Source organism: Perna viridis, chromosome 5, assembly GCF_037379345.1.
Source record: "Perna viridis isolate PV_CMFRI_1.1 ecotype Kerala chromosome 5, ASM3737934v1, whole genome shotgun sequence".
NCBI classification, from domain to species: domain Eukaryota; kingdom Metazoa; phylum Mollusca; class Bivalvia; order Mytilida; family Mytilidae; genus Perna; species Perna viridis.
The window spans coordinates 41,427,588-41,450,362 of record NC_142449.1 but is presented as its reverse complement, the minus strand read 5'-3'; the positions used below and the strand labels follow the sequence as shown (position 1 = coordinate 41,450,362).

General features: G+C 32.9%; 1 protein-coding gene across 6 annotated transcripts; it reads right to left on the bottom strand.

The window, feature by feature from the left end:
• Window positions 1-659: 659 nt before the first annotated feature.
• On the bottom strand, window positions 660-19,641 carry LOC148617746 (uncharacterized). Of its 6 annotated transcripts, none has more exons than XM_088585275.1 (6): window positions 17,580-17,637; window positions 9,699-9,889; window positions 5,231-5,340; window positions 4,376-4,473; window positions 3,262-3,376; window positions 660-1,425 (listed from the first exon to the last, which is right to left on the bottom strand). In XM_088585275.1, exons 2-6 carry the CDS (start codon window positions 9,887-9,889, stop codon window positions 1,211-1,213), a joined length of 729 nt encoding a protein of 242 aa, XP_088441401.1. In that variant the 5' UTR covers window positions 17,580-17,637; the 3' UTR covers window positions 660-1,210. The 6 variants fall into 6 exon arrangements, with proteins under 6 accessions (XP_088441401.1, XP_088441400.1, XP_088441402.1 ...); XM_088585274.1 differs by lacking the exon at window positions 17,580-17,637 and adding an exon at window positions 17,158-17,292; XM_088585276.1 differs by lacking the exon at window positions 17,580-17,637 and adding an exon at window positions 18,620-19,641 and having other exon boundaries at window positions 661-1,422.
• Window positions 19,642-22,775: the final 3,134 nt, after the last annotated feature.

The window sequence follows — 22,775 nt, the reverse complement described above, 5'->3', positions numbered from 1 at the left end:
TGAAATTTATCCATAAATCTCCAAAAATCAACGGCCATTCTTTGTAACCACTCAGCATTGTGTACCAAGCACGCATAGTGAACTGATATCTGTAAAATTTACAGGTTTGTCATTTTTACTGTTATAGGAATCTTTTACTCTTTTGGTTACTTTTGCACAAAATGATTATTTGATCTTACTTTTAGCAAAAGATTAAGCAGAAATAATGTCCTGACTTTGCATTTTTCCATTCTTTAACATAGCATTTTACAAATGAGTTTTTTGCGTCAATTTTCGTTCAAAGCTTTTGACGTAGCTGCTTCTTTTCCTCTTTACTTTTATTTATCTCTTCGGATTCTTTCGACAGCTATACGTTATATTTATTTGTTCGGATTCTTTCGACAGCTATACGTTATATTACTAAATTTATCCTTTATGTAAGTTATATCCAACGGTTTTCAAATGTGGGCACACCTTTAACGGTTATTTTCTTTTATTCCAGCTTATAGAACAGAAGCCACTTTAAGAAAAAGTTATCAAAGTTTTGATTAATACATTATTTCCCCGAAACAGCTTTAGATTTTTTTTTCAAAATATCAAGGATGTTTCCGAAGAACATTACTAGAAATCCGATATTTTTCACTGATATTAATTTCCATATAACTTGAAAATAAACCTATTGAAGTTTGCTTTATTGGTGGCTTTGATTTGCTTTAAGAACAGATCTAGTCAATGAAGTTATTGACCGTTACAATAAATAATGGTTTACTTTGAGTGTATTATTGATGCTAAAACATTCAATCGTTTGAATTATCGTCTTTGATATCATTGTCTTAATCATCGTGAACTTCCCACATGGAATAAGAGATGATTTATCGGAGCTCGTTTTAGCAAATTCTCGTTTAATTGTAATTAATTTGGCTTTAATTTTTGTTGAAAGGGTGAGGCGAAGATTTGTCATTTTTTATTGTATAATGTACTCTACCAGCATGTCTATAAAGATTTTAAAGCTTAACACGCGTAATTTACCGTTCTATTTTTGCTCATATTCCTGGATTTAAACAATATGTTCGTCTGTTGAAAAATATACAAAAGAGGTAAAGAATAGGAAAATATATTGGTACACATCACTACATCCTATGCACGATTCTTAATGTTCGAAACTTATTCAAAGAAAGTATCACACATGAAAAACCAGGATTCCTTTGTATAAATAGATCTTTTTTCAAGTTTATGTCTTTATTGAATATATACACGTTTTTGTCAATGAGAGTATAAGCTTAAATATTCTCCCAAAATCCTTGCTGGAAAGATCTTGTGTATAAGGAACAATGCAGTTAGTAAAACGTTCGATAGAGTAACAGTCACTATATTTTGAACGTAGATCAAGGTAGGCGTCCACTGTACACTTTAACAAGCCTTCCCGACAACAAATGTTACTCCCTGCTGGCAGAAAAAAAAGTACAAAAATGTTTCAGTTACAATGTGTTATCATAAAATTCATAAACAAAGCAATCTTTGAAAATAAAGCTCAAATAATATTACGTTTATAATATTTTAACATGATACATATATAAATACATATAGGATTAGATTTGAAATAACGTTATGTGTTAAAAAATGCCATAAAAGGATTACATCATTGGTATAAAGGTCATGTCAGCTTTGTCGTAATTTCGAATTTCAATTGCGATTAAGAAAAAACCTCAAGCATGTGGTAGAGAGTAATCAAGGGAATCAAAGATTATAGCAATTATCAAAAGAATGCAATCCAAGGACAAAGACCAGACATGGAAAACAGACGTACACAACAAAGAACATAAAGTAACTAAAATCATACATACAAAGTAACAAAAGCAAATGAGCAACTCGGACTCCACTAAAAACTGGGAGCATGGACCAGGTGTACCGGTAGGGTAAGCGTCCTCTGCTCATATAACGTCAAGTCTGGGGTAGACGAAAGAGGAAAGGAAAACTATGACACGTTGAACAAATCAGTTTTCACGGCGCAGATGGATACACGTAACGGTCCACGAGTTCATGATGACGACCATAAAACTTCTGTAGTGATGACTTCAATCTTGTAGCAACATAACCCTGTTCCAGAAGCATATTTGTTCAAATAACAATCTTTTTTTCTTTTCAAATTATATTATAAAATGTAGTGTTATAAAAATAAAAAGGTTAAATTCAGACCAGCTTTTGGTAGCACAAACTTCATTTAGTTTTAATTAATTGTCTTTTTGAACATATACATTGCTGAATGTCTTAATTAAATAGTATTTCAGAATTCTGTAATGTTGAATGTCTAGTGGCGCTTGACCCAAAAGGAATTAAGTCAATGGTTGTGAATAACAGTCATTACAAGTAGACTATGAAAACACGTCAGTAAACAAGCTTTTTTCCGTTAATCATCCAAAATAATGATGCTTTTTTTGGTAACAATTATTTTTATGATTCATTCGTCCTTAATTCTTGCAATAGTCTGTAAAATAGCACTGTTCTTTGTTCAAATCGATTTACTATGCTTTAAGTTTATATTAAGAGAATGGATATGGTGAGTATGTCAAAAAGACAACAACCCCAACGGGACGAAAATTTTCAGCTCAAAACCCATCGGGTAGGCTGCAACTGTTCCCAAAACAACATTATACACAGGTACAGCAAAACAGTTGATCCTATTGACTCGAAAAACAAATACCCATGCTAAACCAATCACTATTGATAACAATTGAATTATATTGATTGTATATTTATCTCCAGACTGGGATCGCATCGTCTCACAATACAAAATGCTAAGTTGATCTTTTCAGTTTTCATTCATTGACAACACATACTTTTAGTGTGAATGTGATAGCATTATCATGATATTAATTTGTTGAGAACTTTCATTTAACTTTGTATTAAAGAATTCTCGTCGTTTACGTTGACTTATACATAAATGAATTGACAGGTATAGTGAAAAAACTTTTTCAATTCATGGTGTATTTCCAAGTCCATATATATCAGGATAAAGAAGCATTTGGACTGTGCTACAGCCAGGCCTTTTTTTAAAACATAAGCATCAACAGAGAGAAACAGTGCTAAATGTAAATGCATTCATGTATCAAACAGGTTTTCCTTCTTTAAAATTCAATTTAGTCATGCATTTTTTTATCACACGCTACACATATACGTATTCAGTTTTGTTGTTACATATCATTCTGCTGCAAAATATGTTTTTCCAAAACAATTATTACAAATGGCATGCATCATATACCACATCGTCCATTACTAATATACCTGTTGCTGTTGTAGACTCTAAAGAACATTTAAGATCTTCTATAATTGTATTCAGGGTTTGTTTTATGTTACACACACTGGGCATACAATGTGGACACAGACAATCTACAATATCCTAGATAAGAGAGAGGGAAAAAAACTAAACATGCATGTAACACTCTCTCACAAGGTATATATCAATACACATTAAATAATTTGATCATTATAATATAGATTCTTGTGTCATTTTATTTATGTGGATATTATAGGAGTGAAATTTTCGCGATTCAATATCCATTTTTAAATGTCAGTATATAAAGCAAGTTTTGCAAAAACAATTCATCCAATTCGCAAGACAAAATTTCAAGCTCCTCCTGAGGCGAACTCTACTCTCTTTTTTAAACATTCTTCGGTCTTGAATACTACCTAGTTAAACTACCAAAATTTGGCTCACAAGTTAACGTCCTTCTAATCATCATTTGCATAATGAAAAGGAACAAGAAGATGATATTACATTCCTGGACAAGGCAGACCTTGCTTTTACAACTAGAATATTGATGATGAATACTATGTATCTTTCTTTTTGGGGTATAAAAATATAACTGGTATAATCAACCGTAATGGTATATGGCAAAGTATAACTTTGAGTATCGACATCGTATTTTTGCAATTTGATTGTGTAAAATGAAGGCTTATGACTCCCTGGGGAAGTAAAAAATGAAGATTGCATAAAAGACTTCGTATGTTCATTCAAGATATCATCTATGTAATGATTAGTTTTTTTTAAGTATTTTAGATCAAAAGTAAATATATCTATGTATACTGTATCTATTATTGCTTATTTTGTGTGACGTTTTCTCTACTGACTGGCCTCTTGTAATACTTGTATGAATACATAAAATGGCATCTGAAACAGTACAAACATATTTTGGGCAAATGATTCATTGGTCATAAAGCTGTTACAGTTATGTCTGGGATTTTAATTTACCCTCTCTCAAGTCGTAGTTAGTTGAGCAATACCTGTTAGAAGTTAAGTTATGACAGATTTTGATGCAGATGTACAAAAAAACCCATTTATCTTTATGAAGAATTTCCTATTTGAGAAGACAAAAAGTGTACAATATAATGAACCTACCTGCCAATTATTGCATTCATTATATTCTCCACGGATGGTTGATTTTAAAAATCGTATACTGCATTTTAATGAGTAATATGGTTCGCATGCTTTCTTCACTGCAAATAAATTGGTAGTTTTTAGACATTTTTCCGCAAATATTTTTGGCGCAAATAATTATAGAATGTAATAAATTTACAAAATGTAGACACTGCTCATAGCAGATGTGATTCATGCTGCAGAAAAAAAACATTCGCCGAACATTTGATACTTTTTCCAACTGCATGCGCCATACTTTTATGTGACTTTAGTCCTAGGGCACATTCATCTACAACTCAAAAGTGTAACAACCGAATAAAATACTCCTAAGCATAAAACTGAACTTGAAGATAAATTGAAATGTGTAGGTCTTTTCAATTATCATTTCCTTCTGATATTTATGAAGACTATTGTTTAAATATCAAATTCGAATGGTGTATAAGCGCATCTATACTAGCGGGTAAGTTAACTTCGAAAAAAGAAGAAAACAGAATGAACATGAAAAAATAGAAAAAAAGTACATTCAAGCAACTTTTTTTTGAAGAAACAACCACTGATCTAATGACGTTTACAAAAAAAACCCATTAACCAATAGCCTATTCAACAACAGTGTCTTTTGTAGCAAAGCTAGTTTAAACCTCTAAATTTATGTTTCAGAAGAACCCATTGTAACTCTGACCAGTGGTGGATAAAAAAATATCCAAAAGAAGTGAACCGCCCCAGCGATTTTCGTTTCTGTTTACTATAAATTCAACCAAACCTTTGGATTAAAAGAGGAGCCCTCTTGGAACTGCCTATCTGCTTATAAAACTACAGAACTACATTTATTATACTTACGACTGTAATTTATCGGTATGGCTGTTTGATGTAAGCTGTTTTTATCTGTCATTGTAACATTTTTCAGTTTCTCTAAAATGTCTTTTGTCAGCATAAAATTCTTTGAAGACCTTTGAAAATTTTATACAATTAATATGTGTTAGAACGCGAACTTATATTAACCAATGAATGCCTTGGTAATGTCTATGACTGATTTACAGTTAAACGACATTGCTACAGAAGGTTAGATATAAAATAAATTTATAAAACAATTCATCATAGAAAGACATGTATAAATGTAAATTAAAGCACGGACATATAAGATTTCAAGGTGTCAAGAAGATTTGAAATCTGAACCAAGGGTATTTGAGATTACTTAGTATATAATTTTCTGGCAGTATACAATTCCATTTTATTTCCAAAATTCACACTATGACGAGTGTATAAACTAAAACTAAAAAAAAAAAAAACAAAAAAAAAAAAAAACAAAAAAAAAACGGCCAGCCCTCCAAAAAACGTATCCGAAACGGACTCAGAATTCTAAGTCCGGATTTTATTAGTTGGGGTTAAATTTTTCAGTCTCTTTTATATATAACAACCAATAACAGTATATTGTGCACAGATTTATTATTGACCTTATTGCTTATTTTGTAAAATATAAAAAAGTACGTGCATTTGTTTCATATCCATGGACGTGAATAAAATAAAACTAGACAACATATTAGAACTTAAATTCCAAAAATCTAAGTTAAAATCAAAAATAAATTAAAAATAATGTTGTGTAGAATTAATATTAACACAATTTTATTTATTATTTATCAATAATAAGAAAACATAATTTAAATTAGCTAATAGGAACTTTGCAGAAATTTTGTTCTAAAGTAACACTTCCAATTTGCCAGACAGATAAGTGCTATATGTAACATTCGTATCATCAACTTGTAAGGTCTGACAAAACCATATTGAGTTTACTAAACTAATAAATATTATTGAAAAGTAATTTTTTTTGCTAGGCTTAAACGCAAGTATTAGCTGACTGAATCCAGTGAAATTCACGAACCGGCGGTTTAACACAAACTATTTTGAATTGGTTGATGAACCAGATGCTTCTATTTTTCCTTTTTTAAAAGTATTGCATGTATTAAATGTAGCTTCTTATATCGTATGATATTGGGAAATATCTTTTTATATACTAATAAAATTCAGGATTTCAGATACGTTTTTAAGTCAGGTTCCGGGTCCGAATTTAATAAAATCCCGATGGCATTACATGTAGGCGTCTTATTGTGACATTATGTAACAAAAACAAAGCATGACTAACCAAAAAACCTAATCTAACCGAACCAAACCAAACAAATACACAAAAATCGTCAATAAAGACGAACATTGTACATTATACAAACTATTTTACAAATATCTGTAATTGAGTACAAAGCTGCAGAGCGGTGGCCTAATTGGTAACGGCTTTCATACTTACATTAAATTACGCGTTTATGATACTCCAAACGAACCGGAGATGTAAAAGCTAATGGCAATAATCATAGACTGGTCAAGCGTTTGATCTAGGATATTCCAAGTCTATATGAGCATTTACTTCATTTACAGTTTACAATATTCTACGTATAATTTTCTGACGACGCGTATAATCATGCTATATTTTTTTCGTCATTTAAATTAATTGTTTTGGATATTATTTAGACACCAAGCTACGGTATACTTATTGTGATAATCACAATAATTGAGGTCCTAAGTGCAAAGCTTTTCAATTTCCCATTAGGTATTTTCCCAAGACAATAATTGCATTTGTATGAAAAAGTTATAGGGTAATAACATGGCATAGAGAGAAAAAAAAGACTCATTAGTATTTTGTTATATAAAACACAGGTATCTTACAGCAAGACATACTATTGTGACTAAATGTAACATAAAGACGTAAATCAGATTGCAAATATCATACGACCAAAAGAAGCTGGCATTATAGTCATGAAAAAACTGTTAACAAAAATACCATTTTTATATAAAAGTAAATAAGCAACTCGAATTCTTACAACTGGGAGCATGGACCAGCTGCGTAGTAACGGCAAAGCCTAGCATATTGTATGAGTAGTGATATGAAAACTCCATACCCAAATGCAGGAGGCGCAGACGAAAGGAAATTTGACGATACAGAATGAATAGTTATCGCGTTTGTCGTTTTGTCAATAGTTTTCTTTTCAATCAATCTCTAAGTGTAGGTCATTTTTACATATTATATTAGTTTATATGGCGAAAAATATGAATATATAAAAAACAAAAACAAAAAAAAACTCAAACTGATTTTGCAGGGAGTCTATATGTAGTTGCGCTAATTACTACAAAAATGACTAGTTTCTATTTCGTATTTAATAGTAATTGTATAAACGTATTCAGTGTTTGTTACACCTACTACAAAATATTTAAAATTAATTGAACTTTAAAAAAAATAAAATAAAGTTTTTTTTTACCAACATGCACCAGGTCCATGCTCCCAGTTTTTTAGTGGAGTCCGTGTTGCTCATTTAGTTTTGTTACTTTGTATGTATTATTTAGGTCATGTTATCTTCTTTGTTGTGTGTGTCTGTTTTCCATGTCTGGTCTAGGTCCCTGGATTACATTCTTTTTTATTTTCGCTAGAATCTTGGTTCCGTTGATTACTCTTTCGTTCAAGACTATTTTGTTATTTTTGGCTGTTTAAAGTGAAGTAACGTCAAATATAAAACTTACGGTGTACAGTACGGAAAATTAAGTTGTGATCAGGTGACGTTAATCAAAGTTTACCATTGGTTAATATATATTCATGTAGGATGAGAAAACTTATTCTTTTGTAATATATGTGAGTATTCAATTGCTATTGTACGTGTAAACTAGTTGTCTAAAATCATCAGAAACTGAAAGGCAGGATAATAATATTAGAAAGCTCAACATATTTAAACGAATCCCAAAGCTCTTTCTATGATTGAATGAAGACGTCATACATTGTAAAATGTAATTGGGAACAAGTACAGTTTAAGGCAACGTAAAACATACATAGATCTCCTTTGATTAAATTAGTCAACATGAAATAGGATTAGTATCTGTCAATATGTAACACTTCAAGCCACAAAGATATTTATCGTATTGCAAAATGATCTATCTTGACGAGCTTGTAGGGAAAAGCAGTTATTATTACTGCTGAACACACTATTAAAAGGTTTGTTTATAGCAGTATAACCATGGTATTCTTGGGTTGGATAAATATTACCTTATCTATACACTTTAACAGTTTATCAGTGTAAGCAATAAAAGTTCTAAATAGATATAACATATGCACTTGGTTCATCAATGTCATTTGTGTAGAACACTAAATGAGACATACGTCCGAAGAAAGACATTTTAACGATAATATGCACAACAGTTGTTTTTGCAAATTTTAATTAAAGTTTTTCTTGATAGTGATTGCTATATAACATTATCCATCTAACCCTATTAGTTCTAAATAGTTTTGTTTTACCACTCATTTGCAATATATATATATAATTGGTAGATTTTTTACTTTGATGTACAAATCACGTCAAGGGTCAATATTAATATATTCGAATGTTCTCGAACAATTTAAAAAACAAAAATATCGAAAATCTATTTGACTTTAAAACTATGTTTTTCAACAGCAAAGGGACAATAAACAAATAAAATGGGGAAAAAAACATAAACAGAAATGAAACTCAATATGGGAAAAGATAGAAAGATCCATTATTTTACATATGGACAAAAAACTGCATGAAACATTTTATTCCTTTCAATACTATTTGAGAGATATAGAGCTGTTGAGCTGTAAAACAACTTGCCATGATATTCCCATAACACGGAGTTATATGGGTTGTCAGTGAAACAAAGTGCAGCTATTAAAATGGAAATATATAAATATATAATCAGTGAACATCGACGAACCAAGACATGTATGTGAGTGAAAGACAAAACTACAAATATGTACCATGATAAAAAAAAAAATCCACACAACAATTTATAATACAAAACATAGAATCGAACCTCTAGGAATATAACATGATGCAATCCTTACTTTTTCTAGAAACAAGTAACTAAGTACTAAATTAATTTCAAGTCGTTTACAATAGACCAAACCATTTTAAACAATAATAAGCAAAACTTTGATGCATTTCTTGAATAGACGGTTTGTGAAAGGAGAAAATTATGAAAACTGAACTGAAATTATATTTTTTATTATTGTTTTGCTAAATTCAGTAATCCTGTGTTTTTTACTGTTTGTAGTATCGTCACGTTTACTTAATAAAATTTACGTTCAACAAATTATAAGAAAATGTCCTTACATCACACCACTTAATTGTATTCAGGAATTACAAAACATACTAGAATACAGATTTTCTTCCAATTAAATGTATATCGCACTTACGTGTCTATCATTAAATAGCAACAATTGTCTTAGCTGCAAAGTACTTCGTTTATCAGTTCTTACCTTTGCAGAATGAATTTTTCAATACTCCTTTCGGTCTGATTTAAAACGAGAGCAGGATGGTGAACAGGTCTAACAACTGACGGTAGAGGATGATGTTTCCGGTAGGTAGGGTCAGCAGAGGGCGGACGGAGACCGATCAGCGCTTCACCAGCATTCCACAGAATTACCAGTAGATATGTATGAAGATACATCTGAAATACAAAGAAATATAAGAGTTATTACACCGTAATACAGGACGAATTCTTCAAACGTTCATCTGTACACTCTTAGAATTAATAGGGATCTTATTTCTATGAGGAAGATACCTGCATTGCCGACACGGAAGTTTAAACTATTGGACAACTCGTGTGAAATCTTCTAGAAAACTAAGACGACATCAATCTTAAGATCGATGTATATGACATCTGAAGCAAATAACGTCGGTCTCTTACACGTTACATTAAAAGGGTTGTTTGTACCCATCATGAGACTTAGGTAGGGCTTGTTATAAAAATGTTTGTTAACTTTAATTTTCAACATCTTTAATTTTTTAAAAATTTGCCGACTACCTATGAAGTCGTGCTTGCCAAGATAATATAAGTTTAGAAACATGAATTACCTATTCTAATGTTTCTCACAATTTAACTCTACCTACCCGAATTCTCTAGCAAGCAATTATGATATTATTCAAATTGATTATTTACAACTATTACAGAGCAGTTTTTTTGTTGTTACGTGCATGTTTCGGTACTTTGTAAATCCCAACATATTTTCTTTTTTCAATATCAATTAATTTGCAACATATTAAAATAAAGCTCACTAAATTAAAAAAAAAACGAACAAACAACATCGTGTAAGTTGGAAAAATATCGCAAAGGAAAATTTCAATATTAAAATGACATTAAAATCATCGAAATTCTACTTAATAAATCTTTGAAGAAAAATATTTTCTGCAGAAACCCAAACATTCCGTTAAATACTTAATTTTGTAGTACAATTTAAACACAGAATATCGGCAAAAACAAGAAACAAAAAACAAAAAACAAAACCGAAGCGTGAACAAATCAAATACGTCACAATCCAAATACATGACCAGAACGTGAAAACAGGAAACACACATTTGTATGAGAAGATCTAAATACACCATGCAGAACACCGAGTTAAACAGATTACATATAAAAGCTGGAGGAGAACAAGACGGAGCACAAAAAAGAAAAACAAAGCATTAGTAATATGAACTTTATACTCTTCCGTCAACCTCCGGACAGTTAGAGTGGGTTAACGTTCCCAAATCGAAGTGGGGTCTTGCAGTAGACCAAAGCGTCTACAAAGCAGTCCAGTCGCTAGTAGGACATACTCTGACCAGGTTCTTCCGTCAGATATCCCGAAAGCTGGGCACCGCTACCAAAACCAGTTGGTTCGACTAACCACTAACATCGACCGTGAGAGGCCTGCATTGGTATTCAAGTTCGTTAAAACCCCCATCATCATCAACTCCAATAAATATAGGTAATAACATACGTTCTTTCGGAAGGGTAAGCATTTCCTGCTCCGCCGACGGTAGCCGTCATATGGCAAGTAAGAGTAATATAAAAAAAACAAAAAACAATGAAGCATTCTGGTACGAGTCTCAAATGGGTATCCCTTCAGCACCTGCGTATGGAGTGTTTGCCGAAGCTACGCAGACTATTTGTATTGCGCTAGACTTCTAACAAGTAGGCTTCGGGAACAGGGTTATGTTGCTTCAAGATTGAAGTCATCACTACAGAAGTTTAATGGTCATCATGAACTCGTGGATCGTTACGGTGTATCCATCTGCGCCATGAAAACCGATTTGTTCAACGTGTCATATTTTCCTTACCTTTTTCAACTACCCCGGACTTGACTTTTAATGAGCAATTCGGCAGGTGTTTCTAGAAAAGCAGAGGAGGCTTACCCTACCGGTGCACCTGGTGCATGCTCCCAGTTTTTATTGGAGTCTGATTTGCCCATTTGGTTTCGTTACTTTGTATATTATTTTAGTTACTTTATGTTCTATGTTGTGTATGTCTGTTTTCCGTGTCTGGTCTTTGTCTCTGGATTACATTCTTTTGATTAACGCTATAACCCTGGTTCCCTTGATTACTCCTATATCAACACAATTCTAGATTGGACGATATTATTCAAATCGACAAAGTATTATGATGTAAATAAAGTACATAATACGGAAAAAGTGGAAAATTATTCAAAATAGACAAATATAATGAGGATAATGTAAGTTCTGACTTTAATAAATGTAATTAGAGGCGCCATTGATATTGCTTTTTAACGACGAATAAGGTGGGTTCACAAAGTCGCCATAAAAGTACATCTTTTTGTAAGAAGTGAATATGATTAAAACCTTTGAAATAACACATACAACGTAAATATCATATTTTACTTTTTTACTTTGAAGTCAAGAGACCATAAGGAGTCTTAAATCAAGTAAAGTGCAGATCGAATATTCTTGTGTTTTATAAATAATCAATGCGTGGTTGATTTCATATTAATAAATGAAATCGTACCAAGAATGCACTATACCACTACCCTCAGTAAGGTCTATGATAAACAACGTCTCAGAATGTGACGACTATTCGCTACACTGCTCCATCGGATCAAATTGATACAGGGAAGATAACGTTAACTTATAGAAGGGTCTGAAAATTTCCCAACGATGTTAGAACTGTCAAATTTGCGAAGCAAATTTTTTGGTCGTTCCCTCCGCGGGACTCGAACTCGTACTGCTGTGACATCTATGGCAACACCGCCTACACTAAGTCCAGCGCCCCAGACCACTCGGCCAGCTAGGCTATATAAAAATATAGCTTTCGCTGGCCGGGTCATTCCTTCTCGTAGAATTAATCTAGGGCTGTAACTTAGTACACGATGTATGGTAATACGGGACAGTTCATCAGTACAGCGGTACGAGTTCGAGTCCCGCGGAGGGAACGTCCAAAAAATTTGCTTCGCAAATTTGACAGTTCTAACATCGTTGAGAATTTTTCAGACACTTCTATAAGTTAACGTTATTTTCCCTATATCAATTTGATCCGAAGCAGTAGAGCGGTTAGAGTCGTCACATTCTGAGACGTTGTATAGTATTGATTTGTTGTGACATGCATCATTAATTTGATCCTCCATCCTACATTATAAAACCTAGATGAACTGTCCCGTACTACCATACATTGTATACTAAGTTACAGCCCTAGATCAATCCTACTGGACTTAGTGCAGGCGGTGTTGCCATAGATGTCACAGCGGTACGAGTTCGAGTCCCGCAGAGGGAACGACCAAAAAATTTATATAGTCTAGCTTGCCGAGTGGTCTAGGGCGCTGGACTTTGTGCAGGCGGTGTTGCCATAGATGTCACAGAGGTAAGAGTTCGAGTCCCGCGGAGGGAATGACCAACAATTTGCATCGCAAATTTGACAGTTCTAACATCGTTGGGAATTTTTCAGACCTTTTTATACATTTACATATCTTCCTTGTATCAATTTGATCCGATGGAGCAGTGTAGTGAATAGAGTCGTCACATTCTGAAACGCTTGTATAATATTGATTTGGTGTGACATGCATCATTAATTTGATCCTCTATCCTACATAATAACATCTAAATGAACTGTCCCGTACTACCATATATCGTGTACTATGTTACAGCACTAGATTAATCCTACGAGGAGGAATGACCCGGCCAGCGAAAACTATATTTTTATATAACCTAGCTGGCCGAGTGGTCTAGGGCGCTGGACTTTGTGCAGACGGTGTTGCCATAGATGTCACAGCGGTACGAGTTCGAGTCCCGCGGAGAAAACGACCAAAAATTTGCATCGCAAATTTGACAGTTCTAACATCGTTGGGAATTTTTCAGACCTTTATGTACGTTTACATATCTTCCCTGTATCAATTTGATCCGATGGAGCAGTGTAGTGAATAGAGTCGTCACATTCTGAAACGTTTGTATAATATTGATTTGGTGTGACATGCATCATTAATTTGATCCTCTATCCTACATAATAACATCTAAATGAACTGTCCCGTACTACCATACATCGTGTACTAAGTTACAGCCCTAGATTAATCCTACGAGGAGGAATGACCCGGCCAGCGAAAACTATATTTTTATATAACCTAGCTGGCCGAGTGGTCAAGGGCGCTGGACTTTGTGCAGGCGGTGTTGCCATAGATGTCACAGTGGTACGAGTTCGAGTCCCGCGGAGGGAACGACCAAAAATCTGCATCGTATATTTGACAGTTCTAACATCGTTGGGAATTTTTAAGACCCTTCTATAAGTTAACGTTATCTTCCCTGTATCAATTTGATCCGATGGAGCAGTGTAGTGAATAGAGTCGTCACATTCTGAGACGTTTATATATATATATATATATATATATATATATATATATATAAAAGATTTCACATGTGTAGATAATATATTCATAAAACTAGTAGTAAGATAAGTAAACAATATAATAGTTCTATCGATTTCATCCTATATATATATATATATTCACTTCTGGTTAAAATTCAATGTCTTTTGAAGTCTTTTTCTGTGCTTCACTCATTAAATGTTGACACTGACTTTCATCTAAAGAAATCCAAGATTTTTCAATAACGACATGAGAGAGAGGCTATAAAACCATTCAACATTACATTTCTATTATTTAATAAAGCATTTCGTCTGATGTGGATGATGATATTTAAAGCTAAAATGTCACCGATGGAATTATTCAAATCATCAATTATCTTAAATGGAAATCTTAATGCATTTATCTGTTTGACAAATAAATTTATGATTATGGAAAGAAGTGAAAAAATTAAATTACTCAATTTTTGTTTAATTCATTTGCATCTTTATGCAATTTATGTTGAAGACTCCGTAATTTCGGAATTTTATTGTGTAAGAGAATGCACAGAAATTTAATGTATAAGTTAATGTACTTAGAATTAATAAGATTCGGTTTATTATGTACACGAAAAAATCCAATTCAATAAAATGAAGCAAAAATTAATAAAATGTAACTTTTTGTAAGCATTTGTCAATATACTTCTAGCAACATGCATGCAAATCACAGCATAAACACTTGTCAAAAATTAAATAATGTATTTGAATTTTGTGAAGGGACTTCTCGAGGATATCACATTACCTAATATCATAAAATCTCGAATTCGTGGAGTTAAAAAGGACAATAATATTTGGACTGAATTACAAAATTATTTTAACAATCTGAATTCATGTCTTGACTAAACAAGGAAATCCAAAAACATTTTTACAACTGTTCTTCAACGGTTTTCGTCTCCGCTACAATTCTACAAATATTTACTTACAAATGAAGTCAAAAAATGTACCTGTTCAATGCTTTCTTTTAACAAACAGTTTTTGAAACAAAATTCCTCGTGTTACTGATTCCGATATACTTAATCATCAAACATACAATAATACACGTTATATACCATTTAACATTTCATTCGTTCGTTTGGAACTAGCACCTACCCTGGTCTACTTTAAAACAAGAAATATTCTCTCTCTCAAAAATAAAAAAAAAAAGAAAAAAAGAAAGAAAAAAACGCAACAAAAATGTTATTATTTTTATTTTTAATCTTCTTACTGTGCTAAATGGGTATTGTTATTTGTGAAGTAAATGTCATTTTTTGTTGTTGTTGTTGTTGTTGTGAGAGTATATTTATTCAATTAAGGGAGCGAATCCTTTATCAAGTCTTTCTATCATATATGACTTTGAACTGATATTTCAATCTCATGACCATATTATTCTTTACATATATCTGAAAGAAAACCACCATGTTTGTACAGTTGTAAGATCAGCCAAGAATACTATGAATACGGTATGGAAGAACCGAATTTAACATCAAATGAATAGATGCATATATACTATTAATCTTTCTGTTTATCAAGATTGTTTTGTTTGTTTGTTTGGGTTTAACGCCCGAGCAGCAATATTACAGCTATATTCAGGCGATGAACATGAAGTGGATCATAAAATAAACATGAAATGATGATGAAATGAAAAATGGAATGGGACACAATGATAATTTTGATTGCCACTTGAAATAGGGAAAGGTGGGTAGGGTCGGGCAATTTAGCCTCCTGTGGCGGAGCTCTATGATTCCTACTCCGAGAGAATACCACAGTAGGTTTTTTTAACGTGCGAGGAACGTGGCATCTTTCCCAACACGGTGCATCACTATGGTTTGCAGTCAGGTACCCCACCACCTGGGGCACACAACCCATTTGCCTTGTGGGCAGAGCACCCTAGCCCCCGGCTAGGGTTTTGAGAACTATTCAGTCGCCTTTTACTACAAGCTTAGCGCTGCTGCACTGTTAATCAAGAAACACTCACGAAGGATAAATTTATTCAACTTAACGATTCTTATCTTAAACATGCATTTTGTAATTTTGTAACAATGACATATAACACAGTCTTCATTATAATTAAATAAAACATACTGTCACAGAATGTCTTTAAGCATTGCAGAGTGAGCTAAGTGATCCTTTTCTTATATAATTAATGTATAGCAAATCCAGTAACTGAATATTACAGTTTACGCCATCTAAAAAGACATATCCAGTATGCTTGTAGTGTTTAAAGACAATTAACAGCCATTTTCATTAATAGTGTTAACGTCTTCAGAGCTGTTTAGATGACTTCGAGTGACAATATGTTAATCTTATATTGTGAACAAATTGGAGTCTGATAAATTCTTTGACAAATTTTGACAAGTCGTCTTTCATTATTTAATATCAAGATAATTAAAGCAAATCTGTCATTTTTGTTCCTAATAACTTTGTCATATTTTATATATTAATAATAAAAATTTTGTTGAGAATGTACATGCTTTTCGTAAGATCGCGAAAAGAGTCTACTTTAAAATATAACTAAAAGTTGCATACATTTGTAGCATTTTCATAGAGCGTGTGTAATCTTAAAACTTAATATGACCATACAAGAATAATAGCATTGGACAAAATACTCGAATTTTTGACAACCAAATCACTTTTTACATGTCATATAATATTTTCATAAAAACATATATACATGCGAGAGACGTTCTTTAGCAATGCTTTGCTTTTTCCCATTTTTTCATAAATTATTCACAGAAATTCACAGTATTGAAAATTCATTAGCATGAAAATACCGAGGCTTTATTCCTTGTATTGCATTTGATGGGACTTCTCGATGCTAGATTTAGCTTGGCATTTCAAAATAATTTCAAGTACATCTTCTATACAATTAATTCTTAGATTCAGCGTAGCATATGTACTCTGATCTTATGTTGCTTATGGAAGGTTATCCCTTTTGAAACACATGTACAGCGTACTGAGATTTGCAACATTGGTTTGAGTGTTTTTTTTGTTGTTGTTTAATTTTTGAATTTATAAACACTCAAAACACCCATGTTTACACACGGTACACTTTATATGTTTATTCCAATAAACGTACTTACATTTATTTTGGCGATTCTTAATCAATTTCCATTTTGTTCTACACGTATAAAAACTCAGATCTAAGAAATGTTTGATGTAAGCTCCCAAATGCGGACATCAATAAAGCATGATTCATAACAATTGCTCAATCAATCAATCTGTTGTTGTCTCCGGATAAATGGACTATAATATATCTAACAGTTAATTCGAAAAAAAGAAACAAAAAAACAAAAAAAAACTAGTATTCATTCAAATTTGAATGAAGTGAACACACACACACACACACACACACACACACACACACACACACACACTTTCCTTCTTGTCATAATTTGAAAATGAGTATCTAAAAAGTTTTCAAATGAAAGTATGAACAGTTTTCCTAACAGTTTAACCCAAGACTTCATAAATAGCGCTACCGTATAAATGTACTGAAACATACCGATACCCATTGCAACTAGAACTTAGCTAGAAACGCCAATACCTTCATAAACACAACTTAAATTCACATTAAGTTAAATGTGTTAAAATGCAATTCGATATTTCATATTTTTTTAATTGAAATTGCTGACAGGTATGTGATAGCTATAATCGAAATACGCAATATAAATTTTGTACTTGTGCAAAAACATCGATATTGTAGATATAAAAGTCATATATTCATATACAAGTAAAATTAATAGTTCACGTAATAACTTAATGTGACACATTTTGTTTTATTGGAAGTCACTATATGAACAATCTAGTTCCAATCTATATAGAAGTATACAGTAGCTTTAGTTCAGGAATTAGATGCGGCTAATAAAATGCCATATGTTTAATATAAACAACGCGATTAGCACTATGCATTTATGACTATGAAATGTACTGTATGAGAGTATTCAATCTGTCACATATTTTTCATTCCAAAACATTATTATCCTATTGTTAGTCACCATGGTTTAGATTTTCACTAAATGAATAAATGTCTTATAGTTCGTCCTATCTTAATGTTTCTACTTTGGTTCTATATCAGAATAAATTAAATCTTCAAAATTTTATATTCAATTGGGCAACAAAGGTATTACACATTCTTTCATAAACGTCGATGAAGATTTATGATTTCAAACAAGTCATTCATTTTTCAAGTGGAAGAAATAAATAAAAAAGTAAAATATATTCATCTATATATTTAATACGTTAAACAAAAGGAAACTACACCAAATATTTACAAGAAGCCTTAATATTAAATTAATATTCAAAACATCATTTCTTGGTTCCATTAAAATCATTACCAGCGGCTTATAGAGATTATCCAATTAATTAAAGATTTAAAGCATGTGTTTTTATGAATCGCAAATCTTGCTAAATTCAGTATTAAATAAAAATCAAACACTGAAACAAAACAAAAATAAAAACAAATATAAAAAGAAGCAATAAGAAAAGAAACAAAATACGGAAAGGAAACGAACAAGGAAATATACACTTTTTCCACAAACTTACCTTTCTAGAAATATCAACAGTGTGCTTACATAATTCTTTGATACAAAAATTATATTTTCTACTAGGATCTCGATTCACACGTCAATGACCAAATCCAATGTAAATCACTATAAATGCAATGAATATACGAGTTTCCTCAAACAATCACCATCAGAGTTGATATTTTGTTGTCAGTGATCACTAAGAGCCACATTTCCGAAGCGGATTACCGTAGAATATTCTGTTACCGGAAATTAAAGTCAATTAATCAAAGTACTCCGCACCAGCTTATCCATTTGGTGATAAGTCTCTGACCGAATCAATGTTTTCTTTTCTTGAACTTAGTAGGACTGCTATCGGTATTTCAATTACTGGTCTATAGCACCATTGGATGTTATCATTGATGATGTAGAGTTATTTTGAAACGATAGCGTGTTTCACCAATAGGAGTAACTTTATATCGTGAATAGAATATACCATGAAATTGCTTTGATATTTTTTCATTAGTGTTATGTTAACAACAATCCCACTTCACAAAGCTGCTAACCAATGCAATGAAATTAAGCTGAATGCTCTGAATGACAAATATTTCAAGTAAAAACGTAGTATAAGAAAAATATTTTATTACAGTTTCGTGTAAGCACACAATAACTGTCCTTCAATTTTCAATACATCGAAACAAAATGACCGTTTACCCAGACAACCATTCTTTTTTTTTTTTTTTTACAAAAAATCATTAATAAAGCATCATTCCGTAGTAAACAAACCCCTTTGTGACTCGTGTCGAGGAGTTGCATGCATTAGTGTTGCTAGGCTATTACCGGACTACACTCATATGCAATATGCCGATAGTTGAGCAGGACATGCTTATGCTTACCCTGATGTCACACCCGTTTTTTGTAGGCGTTGACATTAATATTACTTAGGTTTTTTTACGTCATTTTTTACTTATGTTCAATTTTTATATGTAATACATTTCATTTAGTTCGCTACATCGTGTATGAAGGTCGTCCTTGTTTCCTGTTTTCACGTCCTGGCTTGTAATTGGATGCTGTCGTATTTCAATTATCCCATCGTTTTTGTCGATAATACACATTTCAGAATGATAGTCCGACTGAGAAAAGGGATCCCTAAAATCCTACCGATATACAATCTCAATAGCTATGTTTTGTACACAAAACGGGAAAGGATTGATTGATTGATTGTTGAGGTTTAACGCCCGAGCAGCAATATTTCAGCTATATTCAGGCGATGAACATGAAAAGGATGATAAAATGAAAAAGAGATGGGACACAAGGATAATGGGGTCGACAAAGTTTGATTGCCACTGGAAATAGGGGGAGGTGGGTAGGGTCGGGCAATTTAGCCTCCTGTGGCGGAGCCCTATGGTTCCGGGAGAATACCACAGTAAGGTTTTTCAACGTGCGAGGAACGTGGCATTTTTCCCAACACGGTGCACCACTATGGTTTGCGGTCAGGTTTTCCGTATTATAGCCTGACAACCCCAGCATGTAACACACCAGGGGTACCTCATTCCACCACCTGAGGCACACACCCCAGTAGCTCCCGGCACTATTTAGTTGCCTTTTACGACAAGCTTAGCGCTGCTGCAGGCCTGTTCTTTTGACACCCAGACCTGTACGGGGCCGCCTTTTACGACAAGCTTAACGCTGCTGCAGGCATATTCTTTTGACACCCGGACCTGAAAGGACAAAAGTAATTGGCTATTTTTGTAGGTAGATGTTGAATGGGAAATTAGGATTGAAGACGACAAATAAATCATGACCGTACAAATTCGTGTTTCTATTAACATTTTTGTACGCCTTACAATCAGCAGGTAACTTCTACTTAATATATGGTTGTACCTAATTTAAAGAAAAAGATATTGACTTCAGAAATTGAGAAAGTGATGAGAATTTTAACAACAGCTTAAATGATATTTCCTGATTGTTTACTTATTTATACATATGTTAGTGTTACGAAGCAATTTTCACAAAGTCTACTCCCGGTGCGTCTGCTACATCATCTGAGATAAATCACTGGGTACGAACCATTAAATGGAACATGAAACTGTGGTTGAAGTGGAACGAATCGCATAATGGAAATCACCCATTGTTTCCGACACTCTTGAACATATATTGTAGAGTGTAGAAACACACAAAAACACTCTTCTTTATTTTTGTTCCATTTTTTCAAACTTATATTTTGAGAAAAGTTAATGATACAAAGCAAATTTTCTTGAGGATTAAACCAGCTTTTAAACTAACCACATGGGAAATCAACATGATAAAACCGAAACCCAAACTCAGATAGAGTAATCAAGGGAACAAGATTTGTAGCGGAAATCGAAAGAATGTAACCCAGTGACAAAAACCAGAGATACACAACAAAGAACATAAACTAACTAAAATAATACATACAAAGTAACAAAAGTAAATGAGCAACTCGGACTGCACTAAAAACTAGGAGCATGGTCCAGGAACACCGATAGGGTTAGCGTCCTCTGCTTTTCTAGAAACATCCGCCGAGTTGCTCATAAAAGTCAAGTCCGGGGAAGACGGAAGTGGAAAGGAAAACTGTGGCACGTTGAACAAATCAATTTTCATGGTGCAGATTGATAACCGTAACGATCAAAGTACTCTTTAATAACATCATGATGTTTAGTTGAATCAATGGTTTTGCACTTGTGTGAATAGTGTTTGACAAGTATCGGAAATTTTCGTTATTGTTGCTAGAATATACTCGGAATATCCTCACTTTCAATATGGTGGGTGCCGCTGGCGGAGCAGGACATGCTTACCCTTCCGGAGCACCTGATGTCACTTACGGTTTTTTGTGGGTGTTCATTTTGCTAGCGCTTTAGTTGTTTTCTTTCGTGTGACGTCTTTTTTATTTATGTGTAATCTTGTTTTATTCGGTTCGCTACATTGTGAATGAAGATCGTCTCTGTTTCGTGTGTTCACTTTCGGGTCATGTTTTGGGATTTTATACTGCAACCGTTTTATTTGAGCAGTCAAAATGCATTGACCGCATATTTACTAGTGATATACGAGAAAGTTTCTGTTGTGACGACATAAAAGCTACTTACATTGTTTTTAAGTTGCAAGGATGTCGCCCGCTTCGAATAAATAAAATGTTACATTCTAAACGTCGTTTTTCGTTTTTATTTTTTTTGCTGTATAAAGACAATAACCGTGCATTGATTTGACACAAACTTTGATGTACGAATTCGGCTCGAACTGGTTAAAATGCCCGACACAGTCTTGCATTTTCCGGCGGTTCAAAGCTTTATTCGTATATCAGGTCAATGCACTGTTAAATTAAACGTATTTAAATTATCCCACTGCTGGCACTTCCGTATTTTTGCCGATATTCAATAACATCTAAAGAATAAAAACTTAAACAACAAATAATGATCCAAAGATCCACCAAAAGCGTCTTGCAAGGGACAAATAAACCGGTTAAAGACACTTATTCATATTTGAAGAATGTCTCATGCACTTATTTCTACTCACATTGTTTAATTTTTTTCTGATAATATATAGTTAATTCAAAGTCCTTTAAGTTTTATGTATCAGACGATTCTGCATTAGTCGATTGCAATAAACTGTAAATTAACTGTTGCAATAAAATTGACATTTATTTAACATTTACGTCAGAACGAACAACTAATCAAGCCAAAAATACTTTGGGGAAATAACATTGTAGATTACAGGTTTATTTATCTTCAAAAAGAATGAGAAAAAAAGAGCCATTTAAGTAAGATTTCTTTAATTAGATGTAGTTGGTATTCCTTTTGTTATTTGAAGGGTAACCGTTATCGCTTTCATTTATTTCATTCGTCTGAGCACTTTTATGATATTCATGAATAAATTAAACATTATTTGTGTTACTAATCTAACCTTCGAAACTATACAAGACCTAAAAACGTAACCGTTACCCCCTTAAAAACAACAGAATGCAAAGTAAGGGACGCATATAACTTTCTGTAATATAAAACAAATCATAAATTTTTCTATACAGGTAAAAGGAAATAAGATTTTCATTTTATGCGTGGATGAACTGTAAAATGTAAGCACGCAGTTTACTAAATAATATGCAATATTCACACTTAGTTAATTTTAAGGCGGGATTGTATATAAAGCAAACGTATGCTCTGCAAGAGCTTGTTTAATTT

Bases quoted from the DNA above. Each gene is read 5' to 3' on its own strand.
- LOC148617746 (XM_088585273.1), bottom strand. From the start codon at position 9,889: ATGTATCTTCATACATATCTACTGGTAATTCTGTGGAATGCTGGTGAA. The intron at 4,474-5,230 runs GTAAGTATAATA...ATTTATTTGCAG, and splicing joins CATACCGATAAATTACAGTC to TGAAGAAAGCATGCGAACCA. The intron at 1,426-3,261 runs GTATATTAGTAA...TTTTTCTGCCAG, and splicing joins AGAGTCTACAACAGCAACAG to CAGGGAGTAACATTTGTTGT.